Below are 15,306 nucleotides of genomic sequence, written 5' to 3'. Positions count from 1 at the left end.
ATAGATTTCATGCTGCTTATTCCAAGAATAAACAGTGGATTTTCCCAGTCCACCTTAGAAAGTGGTTTATGGACATTTCTTTTAGAAACTTGTCCAAATCTTCTTTAAACCCTGCTATGCTAACCGCTTTTACTATATACTCTGGCAATGAGTTCCAGAGCTTAATTATAGGTTGAGTGATGAAATTTTTTCTCAGATTTTGTTTTAGATGTACTACTTAGTAACTTCATTGCTCTAAGCATTTGCAGTATATGTGTAGATCCATGACTTTCATGTTGTGGGGTCGATGCTTGTCAATTAAGTGAGGAGGACCCCAAAGCTCAAGGATCCTGCATCCTCCTTGCTCTTAGCACATCACGTTACCCCTCTCATACTGAAGATAGTTCATCTTGTCAATAGCATTAAGAGGCAGAATTGAATTATGGACAGTTTGGAAATAAGTTGAAGGCCTTTCTATTCCCAGTAGGAAAGTAGCAGTTTGCTGGTCAGAGTTTGGTCAACAGTATAACTCAATAAGATGTTTAGTGTGTAAGGAGATATTAAGATATCAGTTGAGTTCTCTGGGGTGGGAGGTATTTTAGTGATTGTTTAATGGACCTGTATTTTAAAAATATTTTATAAGCTCCATGTGTCCTGATTTTTATTGATATTAGTACATTGCCTTGGATTCTTATTTTAGATGGAAAGTGGTACAGTATATCAAAATATTTTCCAAACAGATCAAAGCAGCATCACCACCTCAGCTCTGCATTCGGTTGTCATCATAAAGGATCTCAGCTTTATAAAATGATTACCAGTAAGCCGTAAAGCATTCTCAAAATGTCACCACTGGAATATGTTTCACTGGAATAATGTTGTTTGTTTTTCACCGCTTCTAATTTCTTGGAGAAAAACATGAATTTGTAGAATACAAGGGTATTTTCAGGGTTAGGCAACCTATAATCCCTGTACACACCAATTGACTTGGATTTTCAGGATATCATTATAAATATGCATGAGGTTAATTTGCATACAATAAATATTTATTAGAGATATTCTGAAAATCCAAGTGAATTAGTGTTCACAGTGAATGGAGGTGCAATGCACTGTGGAAAAGGGGACCCAGGCCCATATCTCACTCTATCTGTCACACTTGTGGTGGAAAACGTGAACCTTCCAAAACTCACCAAAAAACTACTGTACCCACATATATGTGACCCCTTCACCCATAAGGGCTATTGCAGTGGTGTACAGTTAGGGGCAGCGGATTTTGGAGGGCTCAACAGACAAGGTAAGGGAGCAACGGTGAGATGTGTACCTGGGAGCTTTTATCTGAAGTCCACAGAAGTGCCCCTGGCCTAGGGTCTCCCACTGCTCCCCTGGGATGTCTGTGTGCCTAATCTACTAAGAATGCTGACTCCTACTACATCCCAATGGCTTGATTTTCTATGTTTTTCACTTGTACTTTTTTTTTTTAAAAACAGACTAAAAAGATAAATGCACAGAGCACAAAAACATGTTATATGCGGTATTTTTGGAAAAAAAGATAAGACATTTTGCTTTTTCAAAAATGGCTATATATTTCCTATTCAGATTTGGGACGTTTAGCTCCAAACATCCAAAGTCTGACTTAGACGTCATATTGAAAATGCTCCTCCACATGAAATAAATATGCCAATATTAACAGAACAAACTATACAGACTATTTGAATACTCTGAATAAAAGGGTGCATTTACCAATTTAAAAAAAACCCCAAACAAAACCCTGCATCAGAACAGAGCAAAAAGATCAAAACTGGGCAAGAAGAACTGAGTCATTTGTCTCTGTCCCTAATAGGAGGCTCAGGCTGGATCTAACATAATAAACCACTTCATTGCTTACTTTAGGAAGCCAATTTTTCATACAGGGTATTTCTAAACTTGTGTTGTAACAGATTTCCTAATTCAGGTGTGTTGGGAAACAGGCTGTTTTGAAATAAGACGTGGCAGGCGTCCCAGTGCTGATCTGTCATTGTAAATTGACTCTTCCCTTTCTAGCGCCAGGCCCTGTAGCATTAGTTTATAAACTGCAGTCTGGCCAGTTCTCAAGATTCCGTCCCAGCTCCTGAAGGCACCATGAAGACAGCAAGTAACACCTTCTTTCTACTGACATTCATTAACCTCTGCATATACACATCTGTGTCCGGGCAGACAACAACAACAACAGGAGGTGAGCACAGTTATAGGTACAAAGATGAGATTGCTGTTGACTGGAAGAAGGGGCTGATGTTAGACACACTAGAATCAGAAGGTAGAGAAACCTTTCAATATAAGGCTATATTTTAGCTTCTCCAAAACCAGGCATTTCAGGATGGACTTGCCTATGTGAGAATTGTGTGTAAGCAGAATTTTCAAACTTATGTGAATAGTTTTCCATGCTAAACTCCACAGGAAATATAGAAAACCCATAAGATCAATTATGGGTGGATAATATTGGCATTGCTGCAGTAGTGCCTATATATATTTTGTTATGGTGAAGGGATAAAAGAAAAATGGGTGGTGGTGGGGGGACATATATACTCGATAAGACGATAATTTAATTATTTTGCAATGGGAGTCTTATAAAGACTTAAGGAATTAAAATTAATGAAATTTTGATGTAGTTTAATTAATTAGCAAATAGGGGTAAACAAAATAAGAAGGGATCACCGGGAAGAGATGATGAGGTTTAGTAAGGCATTCAAATTAGAGCAGAAAGAATGGTGACTTCAAAAGGGTATGTAAATTTTGGTTTGGTTTTTTTTAAGGTTGGGGGCGGAGTAAAATAGCAGGAGAACAGCTCTGGGCTGAGGAGAATTGATGGACAGCAAGGAGGAAAGCTAGTTGAGGGAACTGAAGCAAGAAATTTCATCCCTCCCAATCCCTCCCAAAATTTAGAAGAGTGAGAGTTGGGATTGGGATCTTGGGTAATTTTGTAGTTGGGATAGCGATGTTTAGGGATGTTAAAAGGGGTAGTTTAAGTCACAGTTGCAGTAATTTAAATGAGAATTTTTCAAGCAGCCTTCCTTTAAGAACAATGAATTTACTGGCTATATGGATTTTACAGTGTAATCTGCTCGTGTGCGAAACTGCTAGAAGCAGAAGTGAGGCCTTGACAACACCGCAGGTCTCACTTTACAAGGTGGTTCATGCAGTAATAATACATTTGATGGAATAAATATGTGCAGCTAGGTCAGCACCGACTAACTTTATAAAAGGTAATAAGAAAAGTGAAGGTTGTATTGAAATATTGATAATAACATTTTTATTTGTGTTGGTTATGAATTTTTGATTGCTTAATAAAGCTGCCTCCAAAACAATTTTTCCAATTTATAAGGTTGCCATAGAATTCTTTGTTCATGTGTGTGTCAGGAATGGATGCAATGCAAGTGCCAATATTAAGCACAGATAATATACATGGTGCTTTTCACACAGTGCTATTGTAAGCTCTAACATATTTTCAAAGAGAAACTGCTCTTTGAAAATTTACTAACAATACATAAATAAAAAAATGAAGTCATACTTTGCTGTTAAGTGGGTCAGAGAAAATTGACCTCCAGTGGAGACACTTGAGACAATATCCCCCTGATGCAGAACATTTTTGCGTCGGGGCACACTTGGGAATATATAAGAAGCAATATTTTGATGGGACCCATTTTGCAAGATGGAAAATTCTCAAGTGACATATTGGAATAAAAATGATTTAAAAACTTTTGTATTGAATTGTATTGAATGATTAGGTTATATTCACATATAGTAACATAGCAACATAGTAAATGACGGCAGATAAAGACCTGTACGGTCCATCCAGTCTGCCCAACAAGATAAACTCATTATACATGGTATGCGATACTTTATCCAGTTCATTTTCGAAAGAGAAGGGTGCCCATCTTTCTACACAAATCCAGAGATTGGCGTCCTTCTCTCAGGGGCGCCCAATTTGGCATTATCGAAAGCCGATTTTGGGCGTCCCCAACTGCTTTCCATCTCTGGGACGGCCAAAGTTCCCAGGGGCGTGTCGGAAGGGTAGCAAAGGCGGGACAGGGGCATGCCGGGAAATGCTTAACAGATGGTCGCCCTCGGTCGATAATGGAAAAAAGAAGGGCGTCCCTGGCGAGAATTTGGTCCACTTTATTTGGTCCTTTTTTTTTCAGGTCCAAGTCCCAAAAAAATGCCCGAACTGACCAGATGTCCACTGGAGGGAATCAGGGATCACCTCCCCTGACTCCCCCAGTGGTCACTAACCCCCTCCCACCCTCAAAAAACAACTTTAAAAACTTTTTTGCCAGCCTCAAATGTCATACTCAGGTCCATCGCAGCAGTATACAGGTCCCTGGAGCAGTTTTAGTGGGTGCAGTGGACTTCAGGCAGGTGTACCCAGTCCCCCCCCCCACCTGTTACACTTGTGGTGGAAAATGGGAGCCCTTCAAAACCCACCCGAAACCCACTGTACCCACATGTAGGTGCCCCCCTTCACCCCTTAGGGCTATGGTAGTGGTGTATAGTTGTGGGGAGTGGGTTTTGGGGGGGGTTGGGGGGCTCAGTACCCAAGGTAAGGGAGCTTTGCACCTGGGACCAATTTGCAAAGTCCACTGTAGTGCCCCCTAGGGTGCTCGGTTGGTGCCCTGGCATGTGAGGGGGACCAGTGCACTACGAATCCTGGCCCCTCCCATGACCAAATGCCTTGGATTTGTTCGTTTTTTGAGATTGGCGCCATCGGTTTCCATTATCTGCAAAAACCGAGGGCGCCCATCTCTAAATCCGGCGATCTCAGCATTTAGGTCGACCATCTTTAATGTTGACCTAAATGTCAAGATTTGGGCACCCCTAACTGTATTATTGAAATGAAAAATGGACGCCCATCTCGTTCGATAATACGGTCGGCCCCGCTCCTTTGCGGCGCCATCTTTGGAGATGGGCATCCTTAGAGATGGGCATCCCCGGTCGAAAATGCCCCTCTATATGTATACCTGAGTTTGATTTGTCCTTGCCATTCTCAGGGCATGGACCGTAGAAGTCTGCCCAGCACTGTTCTTGTACTAAAATTTCTGAAGTTAATGTCGAAGCTCCTTAAAATTTACATTCCAGCCCATCCATACCTATTCAGTCACAATCAGGGCACAGACCGTAGAAGTCTGCCCAGCACTGGTTTTGCTTCCCAATTACCGGTATTGCCACCTCTGCTAAGATTCTATGAATCCATTCCTTCTAAGCAGGATTCCTTTGTGTTTATCCAACGCATGTTTGAATTCCGTTACCATTTTCATCTCTACCACCTCCCACGGGAGAGCATTCCATGTATTCACCATCCACTCTGTGAAAAAATACTTCCTGAGTCTGCCCCCCTTCAACCTCAATTCATGTCCTCTAGTTCTACCACCTTCCCGTCTCCGGAAAAGGTTTGTTTGCAGATTAATACCTTTCAAATATTTGAACATCTGTATCATGACACCCCTGTTTCTCCTTTCCTGCAAGGTCTAAATGTTGAGGTCGGCGAGTCTCTCCTCGTACGGTTTGCAATGCAAACCCATATAATTTTTGTAGCTTTTCTTTGCACCACTTCCAGTCTTTTTACATTTTTAGCAAGATATGGCCTCCAAAACTGAACACAATACTCCAAGTGGGGCCTCACCAACGACTTGTAGAGGGGCATCAACACTCCCTTTCTTCTGCTGGTTATACCCCTCTCTATGCCGCCTAGCATCCTTCTGGCCAAGGCCTCTGCCTTGTTGCATTTTTTCTTCACCTTCAGATCATCGGACACCTTCACCCCAAGGTCGAGCTTACTAATCTCTCCCCTCCTATCTGGTATCTCTCTTTTGGGTTTCTGCACCCCAAGTGCATCACTCTGCACTTCTTGGCATTAAATGTTAACTCTTTATTTATTATTTGTTAGGAACCTAAATTGCTCTGTTGTTTAAAAATTTTGTATTTTATGTCTAATCTAGTATAAATATGCTCACTATTAATAATAATAATAATAATAATAATAATAAATAATATTAATAGTAGTGCTCAGATAAGTTCATTATTTATTTATTTATTTATTTATTACATTTGTATCCCACATTTTCCCGCATAGCAGTAGGCTCAATGTGGCTTACAGGTTCTGGAGAGGAGAGTATCAACTCCGGGAATATATACAGAGTGGAAAATAGAGTAACAGTAGGTGCATGGAAGCTTATTAATAATAATAATAATAATAAGAAACAACATAAGGAATGTCAAGTCAAATGCAAAGTGCTAAGGAAGGCAAAGAGGGATTTTGAAAAAAGATTGCGTTGGAGGCAAAAACGCAGAGTAAATTTTTTTTTAGGTACATTAAAAGCAGGAAGCCGGCAAAAGATGTTTCCAGGATAGCCATGTATGTATCAAATCCTGGCTCCATAAGAATCCTAAATTTAAAGCTTGAGCTCTGAAAGAGAAAGAAAAAAGACACTTTCACATTAATTTAAAAGGTCACATAACTCCACTGTTCTGGTATGACACTCCCTCATTCACAGTCCATTCACAAAATCTTTGTAGTCAGGCTGCCCAACATGGTACAGGATCTGTTTCCCCATAACACACTCCACCATCATTGCACTGAGGGCCAGAAGCACTAAACTTAACGAGCAATTAACGAGAAAGGGTTGGAACTCCCAGCAGTTCATGTATAGCAGTTATGCAAAACAATTCCCCAAACACAGCATATAACTGCTTGGAGTTTGAAGAGACCTCCAGAGTGAAAGGTGAGCTACCTTAAAGCCTTTCATATTTCCCCAGGGCTAAATAGAAAAAAATCTAGCTGAGTAAACCTCCCATTCAAGGACAACATCAACTAATGGAAAAAAGTCTCACAATATTTTTTGTTCTGCAGGAATGGCACCATTGTTTAAACAGCCACAATCAAAAATCTATCTCTTTCTTTTTCATTTTCAAAGATTCCCTGTGCATAGGCACACACTGAAACAAACCCATGTCTATCTAAAGAGTTTAAAGTGGGTTGTAATGTAAAATGTAAAAGATCAAAAATAAGACATAGAAACTTAGAATAAAATGTATCAAGATTTTTTAAGGCTGGTTTCAATATCAAAATAGTAATAAATGGTGCTTTAAATTCTTCATCTGAAAAAGTTGTTTTGCTTTTTGTAAGAGAGATTTTGAATTTAGACACAATGGAGCAAGATATGAAGCTAATTGGATGATAAGTGTTGGATCCTTTAAATGTTTATTTATTTTATTTATTAGGGTTTATTTACCACCTTTGTGAAGGAATTCACTCAAGGTGGTGTACTGTAAGACTAGATCAAACATGAGCAATAGACAATTGCAGCAGTAAAAATAGTCAAATAACAATACAATATTTATATATACATACATACATACTAGGAAAAAGGCCAGTTTCTGAAACCAATGAAACGGGCGCTAGCAAGGTTTTCCCTCGGAGTGTCTATGTTTGAGAGAGTATGTGTGAGAGTGACTGTGTGAGAGATAGAGAGTGAATGTGCGAGTGTGTGTGACAGAGAGAGAGTGAGACTGGGTGTGAGTGTGTCTGTGAGAGAGAGTGTGTGTGAGAATGAGACTGTGTGCCATGGGCCCCCCTCCCTCCCTTCCTCCCAGTTCCAGTGTCCCCCCTCCCTTCCTCCGAGTTCCAGGGTCATCCCCTCCCTCCCTCTGAGTTCCAGGGTTGTCCCCTCCTTCCCTCCCTCTGAGTTCCAGGGCCGTCCTCCCCCTCCCTCCCTCCGATCTCCAGGGTCGCCCCTCCCTCCCTCTCTCTGAGTTCCAGGGTCATCCCCCTCCCTCCGAGATCCAGGGTCATCCCCCCCTCCGAGTTCCAGGGTCGTCCCCCCTCCCTCTCTCTGAGTTCCAGGGTCGTCCTCCCCCTCCCTCTCTCCGAGTTCCAGGGTCATCCCCCCCTCCCTCCAAGTTCCAGGGTCGTCCCCTCCCTCCCTCCGAGTTCCAGGGGACCGAGTTTCAGGTTCCCCCTCTCTCTCTCCTTCCTTCTGAGTTTTAGGTTCCCCCCCTCGAAACGCAACATCACAAGCATGAGGGTGTCATTGTCCCTCCCTGCCTCCCTCCCTCCCTTCCAGTTCCAGGCCCCCTACCTCCAAATTTTAAAAGTCATCTTCACTTACGAAGTCGGGTTTACGGCAGCCGGCAGCAGTGGAAAAAGGCGTGCAGGCTTGGCCCTTCTCTCTCTCTTAGCTCTTGTCCCGCCCTCATTTCCTGTTTCCGTAAGGGCAGGAACAGAGCTGAGTGAGAGAAGGGTCAAGCCTGCACGCCTGTTACCGCTACTGCTGTCGGCTGCAGTAAACCCGACTTCGTAAGTGAAGTTGACTTTTAAAATTTGGAGGTAGGGGGCCTGGAACTGGAAGGGAGGGAGGGAGAAAGGGAGGGACGACGACACCCTCATGCTTGTGACATCGCGTTCCGTTGCCTGGCAACTCTGCAGCATTCCCTTCCAGTGATTGGCCTTTACTTACACGAAAGTACGTGACGTCATTTCAGGAGATGGATACAGCAGGAGCACGAATGCTTCAAGGCTTCACTTTCTCAGCTTCAGAATGTTGGAGGTGCTTTTTATTATATAGAATATATATATATATATAGTAAAATAAAAATAAAAATATCTTCAATTTTTTGAGAGACCTCTGTTTTTTTGGGATATCCTGTGATCTCTCTGTATATCCTGAAGTTTGTCAGTATTAAGACCAAAACGTCCAACTTTTAGCCCTGGACATTTTTGCTTTGTTCCATTATGGCGGAAGAATATCCTAGTGGTGGAAATGTTCAAATCCCCCCCCCCCCCCTGTGATTTGGACACACTGCAGATGAACTACATTGAAAAATATCTTTTAAATATCTTTCAAAAAATAGCAATTTGGATGTTTTTGCAAGAAAAACTTCCATCTGCTGTTATGTGCCATTTTTGAACGTTTTTCTGTTGCAAAAATGAGCCCCTTAACCTGCGATAGTCAGCAGTGCTTACTTAACAAGTTATGTCTCTGAATATCTTATTAAAGTTAGCGGGATATATTGTGCTGCTTAATACTGGCCTCAATATTTCATTTCACATCACTGAATATACTGTATTAGTATTTTTGTGCATTTTCTGCAGTTAGATTGTAGCAAGAATAAAATGATTATCTTTCTTCCAGCTCTGCAGTGCTTATTTATTCATTTTCCATTCTGCAGGCAAATAGAGAGACTTGTTAAAATAATTTTGTAATTTTATTTTAGAAAAATCTGGCTCTTGCCCATTGGAACTGGATGGACTACCTTGTGCAAGTGGAGATCAAACCCCTCTGTGCAGCAGTGACAGCAACTGTACTGAGGATGAGAAGTGCTGCAACTATAATTGCAAATTCCAGTGCGTGAAACCCGTGCAAAGTAAGGGTGCCCATGTCACACCTAGATTGTACAGTGTTCAGAGAGTGCCCACCCCATTGAATGCAATCTTGTCAAAAAATGCACAGGGAGCTGTAGGTTTTCGGCTTGTGAACCATTAGAATTTTGTAAAAGAACTATTCAAAAAGGATCTGTATCTGTTCATCCATTTGGGGGCAAAATAACTATCCAAACAAAAGTGAAAGTCATCAAAGTTTGGCCAGCTGGAACAAAATTGGACTGGTTTAATTAACCTCTGTTACAATCACATTCAGATGTTATAGTTATAAATGCCTAGTTGGTAATCAAGCTTCCTTAATCTTACAGTTCAATTTTTTAACCTTCTTGATCGCAATATTCGTCCCAAGAGGTAACAGCAATAATATAATGCTGAGTGGTATACAATAATAACAAAGATTTACTGATCATAAACAAGTCTTGTGAGACTTGAAATCACAAGACTAGCATGAGCACTGTGTGGCTCAAGCTTGCAGATAGACCAGTCGTGGCGGGGAAACCAGATGAGGGGAAAGAGACTGTATAAAGACAGAGGAGGGGGTACGAGAGAGAGAGAGAGAGAGAGAGAGAGAGAGAGAGAGAGAGAGAGAGAGAGATATTGGGTAAAGGCTGGGAGGGGGACATGAGAGAGAGAGAGAGAGAGAGAGAGAGAGAGAGATTGGGTAAAGGCTGGGAGGGGGACATGAGAGAGAGAGAGAGAGAAAGAGACTAGGTGAAGACTGGGGGTAGGCAATCACCAAGTTTATCATATTTTCCTTTGCCAAGAAAGAACATAATAGTGTGATTAACTCGTTAGTCTTTACTTTACTTTACTTTATTGTACTTATACCCCACACACATCCGAATTGGGGACTCAGTTCTTTGTGGCTTACATTAAGTTAACTCAGATATACAGATAGAGGTCAGATGTACAAATGAGAATACAATCAGAGATACCAACAACAGGTCAAGGGGTGCAAGAAGAGGGAGAAAAGAGATAGATGGATGAGTTGACATATCTAGGGGTGTAGTGCGGTATCATGATCTGGTGTATTTGTTGTGCTGTCTGTCTCTTGATGCTAGGTTGCATTGATCATGAGGAATTTTTTTATTTTTATTTATAACCATTTAAATTTTTACAAGCGATAAAACAACTTGCTGGAAATACAGAGAAAGTAATATGTAGGAATTATTTCAGTCAGGTAATTCTATTCTCTTCCTTAGACCACTAAATAGGGAGAGTGAAACAAGATAAGGAGATCAATTAAACAGTAAACAGAAAAACAAAAACGTGGTATTAACCTGATTATCCCCAGATATTACTCGTCTAATTCATTATTCCACATTGATCATCTGGTTGGCTTCTTCAAGGCCAATACGGTGTAAAGTCAAATCATTTCATTGAAAACATACTTATTGTCCAATATTAGTTAGAAATAATAGATCTGATTATATTCTCTCTCTTTTAAAAAACAGAAGTTATTTAACAATGCATATACTTAAGTCTCTAATTCAAATCCCACTGATTAAAGTAATCCCAGTTTTCACAGGCTTCACTCCTTTTAAAGTAATAATTTGAGGAAATGTTTCTAAGGAAAACTTTAAGAGTCATACCCGGAACTCTGGGAAAAACAATAATCTCAATATTAATCATCTATAATAATATTCATTTTATTACTCAAAATTTCTGGTCTATTATCATTTTCAAAATCAAAACCACATCTTGCTCATGTAGAATAATTTGTTATATCAATTTTTTACTCTCAAAGGGTTCAGTTGTCCATGTAACTCTCTAATAAAATTATATCTGAAACAAAATTATTTACTGCCACCGTTAGGTCCCGAAGCACCTTCCAGATGGTATTCAATGTAACCTCCACGGGAGCCAAAACCTCTAAGTTGATTTCTCATAGGTGTTTAGGAGTGGTTCCGCCGATTTGGGTTCTGCTGTAAACGTCCTCCGTTTCAGCATATACCTCTAACTCACTCCTCCACTCCTTTGGACATGGTGGTTGAATAATTCGGGAGTGAAGGAGTTGTTTTTTCCAGGTCCAAGAGCGTTGATGCTCCTTCGCCGGCACTAATCAAAGGACTCGCCAACCCTTTCATCTGTGGGCAGTTCGTCGCGCAGCGGTCCTGCACTTGCTGCTCAGGGGATAAAACACTGGCCATCGGCGGCTGACTGCCGGTTGTCCCCTTCCTCTTAGTTAAGGTAACTGCAATTGCAGAGAGGAAATTTAAGTAAAGAAGACGAAACTTCAGAGGGCAGCTGGGCCGTTGGGCATACGAACTTCAGGTCACCATCTTACCACTCTCCCAGTTTGGGACACTCTTTGTCTGGTTTCTCTTCAGAGGCCTGTCTGATATGGGTAACCCTTCAGCATAGCCCTCTAAGTCATTGAAACACACAAGCCCCTCCACCCCTAAAAGGTGGTGTCCCTTCGGAGGGGAGGAATTTTTTATACAGAAATGTTTTTAATTTTTTGTGAAAACATTCATAGGTGATGTCGTGTTGTATGTCCTTTGGCAATGTATTCCACCATCTGACCACATTAAATGGGAAGTTTGCAGTGTGGGCTGCTTTGTAGGTCACCCCTTTACAGTTGGAATGGTGTATGATGAGGTAGTCTTGTAGTTTCACTTTGAGAGTAGGTTGCGGTGGTTCAGCTAGTGACATCATGTAACTTGGTGCGGTGCCATATACAATTTGGTACACGAAAGTGCAGACTTTGAAGATCCCTCTTGCTCTTATTGGTAGCCAGTGTAGATATTACAGTAGTAGCATTGTGTGGTCATATATGGATGTGCCGCAGATCAGGCATGCTGAGGTATTCTGTGCTGTTTGTAGTTTTTTGAATAAGTATTCTCTGCAGCCCACAAGGATCGCATTGCAGTAGTCTACCTGGGACAAATGAGGCTTTGGACTAGGATTCAGAAGGCAGTTTTTGAGAAATATGTTCTTATTCATTGTAGTTTCCAGAGGGATCTGAATACTTGTGGTTCTAGTGTCAGATGTTAGTCAATCAGTATTCCTAGTACTTTAATATTTGTATCTTGTGTGTATTCCCTTTGATCTATATGAATTTTGTTGCTTATTATTGGTTTGGAAGGGTTGCTTATCGCCATGAACTTTGTTTTTTCACTGTTGAGTTTCAGCTTGAAAGTCGTGGCTCAGGTTTCCATTAGGTCAAGTGCATGTTTGATTTCTCTGTGTGCAGCCATGATGTTATCAGCAAAGGGAATGCCTATGGATATGTCATCCATGTAGATATATGTTTTAAAGCCATTCACTTCTAGTTTGTGGCCCAAGGGGGCCATAAAAATATTCAATAGTGATGGAGAGATGGGGGAACCTTGAGGTACTCCACATTCTGGGATTCATTCCGCAGATAGGGATCTTGGCATCTTCACTTTGTAGGATCGGTTGCTCAGGAATCCCTCAAACCAGGATAGTACGTTGCCTCCTATACCTATGCTGTCTAGCATGTTTAGTAACAGTCCATGGTCTAGCAGGTCAAAAGCTGATGACATGTTGAATTGGAGGATCATGGTCCTGCGACTTGTGCTGATCTCTTTTCTCAGGTCTGACACCAGCGATGTTAATATGGTTTCTGTGCTGTGGTTTGGGCAGAAGCCCGATTGTGAGCTGTACAGTATGGAAAAGTGTGTCATATATTCCATGAGTTGATGTGCAGCTATGCCCTCCATTACCTTGGTTAGTAGGGGGATGGAAGCCAAAGACATGTAGTTGGATATTACATCTTGCATGATCTTGCTATTTTTTGGGATTGGGGTTAGGAAGATGCCTCCTTTTTCCTTTGGCAATTGGCCCTGGTTAAGCATGGATGTGATATGTTTTGTTAGGCAGTGTATGAAAGTATCAGGGGCGTTCTTTAATAGGAAGTTCAGACAGGTGTCGAGAAAGCATTGTGATTTGGTGTATTTATTCACAAGATTTTTGACCATGTCGGTGGAGGGAGGTGTGAAAGTAGTCCATGTTCTATTTCCTGACTTGGGGTCTTCCATTTTACTTGTCATGTCTAGGTAACCTCCTAAGTTGCTTGTGGAGGTGGAGAGACCTCTTTTGATATTGGAGATTTTCTGTTCAAAGTAGTTGACCAGCACTTGGGCTGCGGGTTGTTGTCTGTTGTCCGCTGTCAGCTTCTCTGTGTCCAGCAGACTATTTTATTTACTTATTTATTTATTTATTGCATTTGTATCCCACATTTTCCCACCTCTTTGCGGGCTCAGTGTGGCTTACAATAGGATATGAATAATGGAAATACATTTGTTATAACTTGGTTATGGGTTACATTGTACAAGTTATGTGAAACCAGCCTGAAAAGTTTTTTTTTTAATTTGGTTGATTGCCACCTATTTTGTTTTCATAATACTTAACTTTGGCTTTCTTGATTTCAGATTTGTATTTTTGGATCATTTTGCACCATTGCACTCTGCTTTCATTGAATTTATGGCGAATCCATTTCCAACCAAGTCTTCTGCATGCTTTTTTCATCTGTGATAGTTCCTGGTTGAACCAGGGGTGGATTGTTCTCCTGAGGTGATTCTTCAGTTTCTCTGGTGCTATTTTGTCCAATGTTGTTTGACTCTCCTCATTCCATCAATTTAGGAAGGTAATTGTATTTTGTGCTGTTCTAAAACGCGGTTTTAATTTATGTCGTGCCAGAATAGGTCTGCATCAATTTTTCCTCTTGTTTTTTTGAAGTTGGGTCGGACATTGTGATTTTTCTTTTTATCCCTTTTTGGCCACTCCAGGATTAATGTTAGCTTGTAATGGTCCTGACCATGGGGCTGGTGACCATTGTGTATCTCTGATTTTCATCTTGTGATGGTTTTTGAGTTTGTAGGCTAGCATGTCTAGCTGGTGTCCTTTGTTGTGGGTGATGTTGGTTGTTGAAAGTTCCACTTGCCCATGAAATCCATTAGGTCTTCAGTGTCCCTATCATTTTCACAGTCCAAGTATAGTGTCACCCAGTATGACCATGAGGTCATTGCGAGTGCACACAACTCCACAAAATCATCCTGTGCATTTGTCTACTTTACAGGTGGATGGTAGAATAGGGGTAAAGCAAATACTTCCCTGGAGTGTGTAGTCATTGAGTTTACAAGTCATGATTTCCAGGTAAGGGGTTATGAGGTCTGATGTGAGTTTGAGGTTAGGATTTGTAGAGAATGGCAACACCACCTCCTCTTTTGGCATAGCCGCCGAGAGGGGGGGGGGCAGCAGGGGGGACTCAAAATCAGTGTTCTGTTGGCGTGGTTGGTAGGGATCTGCAAGCCCCATCGGTTGAAGACCTCCTCCCGGCAGAAAGAACACTTACACCCTGTGCAGCCGGCAGTGTCACTGAGCCACTGCGGCCCCACCTCTTGCTGCTCAGGGTGTAAGTGTTCTTTCTGCCGGGAAGAGGCCTTTTGGCTGGCAGGGCTTGCGGATCCCTGCCAGCTCAGGTATTTCAGTCATATTACATCAAACTATTGGTCTGTGCAGGCCCTATTGCAGGAGGCCCACAGAGAAAATACATTTTGACAGCCTGCTACACCAACATACAATTCACATACTACAGTATGAAAAATGAACATGAGGCATGACTTGCTGAGGCTGTTTTTCACAATTAGTGCCTATGGGAAAAAGTTTATTAAATCAGGCCCACAGTGTATATTTAATTTGTTTGTTTTTTTTAAATGGTCATAGTTTTACCATACTGGGAACAAAAGTGGCATTACCCTAAAATCAGGGCAGTCAATATTCAGCCTGCAGTGTCAGCTGAATTAGACCTGGATATTTATTTATTTTATAATTTCTTTTTTTTTTAAGTATCTTTATTGAGTCCTTAGTGCACAAAACATCAATACACATTAGCCCCCCTCCCCTCGTCATTTCCCATCAGTGAATGAAACAACATATTAGCCTTTCCATCAACA

General features: G+C 41.3%; 1 protein-coding gene across 1 annotated transcript in view; it reads left to right on the top strand.

Moving 5' to 3' along the window:
* The first annotated feature begins 2,021 nt into the window (after nt 1–2,021).
* LOC115466967 (WAP four-disulfide core domain protein 8-like) overlaps nt 2,022–15,306 on the top strand; it is a 52,780-nt gene continuing 39,495 nt past the window's right edge. Inside the window, exons 1-2 of the mRNA XM_030198570.1 lie at nt 2,022–2,188; nt 9,220–9,369. Coding sequence (XP_030054430.1) covers nt 2,095–2,188; nt 9,220–9,369 — 244 coding nt within the window. The 5' untranslated portion in view covers nt 2,022–2,094. The remainder of the gene's footprint in view (nt 2,189–9,219; nt 9,370–15,306) is intronic.

Source organism: Microcaecilia unicolor, chromosome 3, assembly GCF_901765095.1.
Source record: "Microcaecilia unicolor chromosome 3, aMicUni1.1, whole genome shotgun sequence".
Taxonomy (NCBI): Eukaryota; Metazoa; Chordata; class Amphibia; order Gymnophiona; family Siphonopidae; genus Microcaecilia; species Microcaecilia unicolor.
The sequence above is the reverse complement of the archived record's forward strand: the minus strand, read 5'-3'. Positions and strand labels throughout refer to the sequence as shown.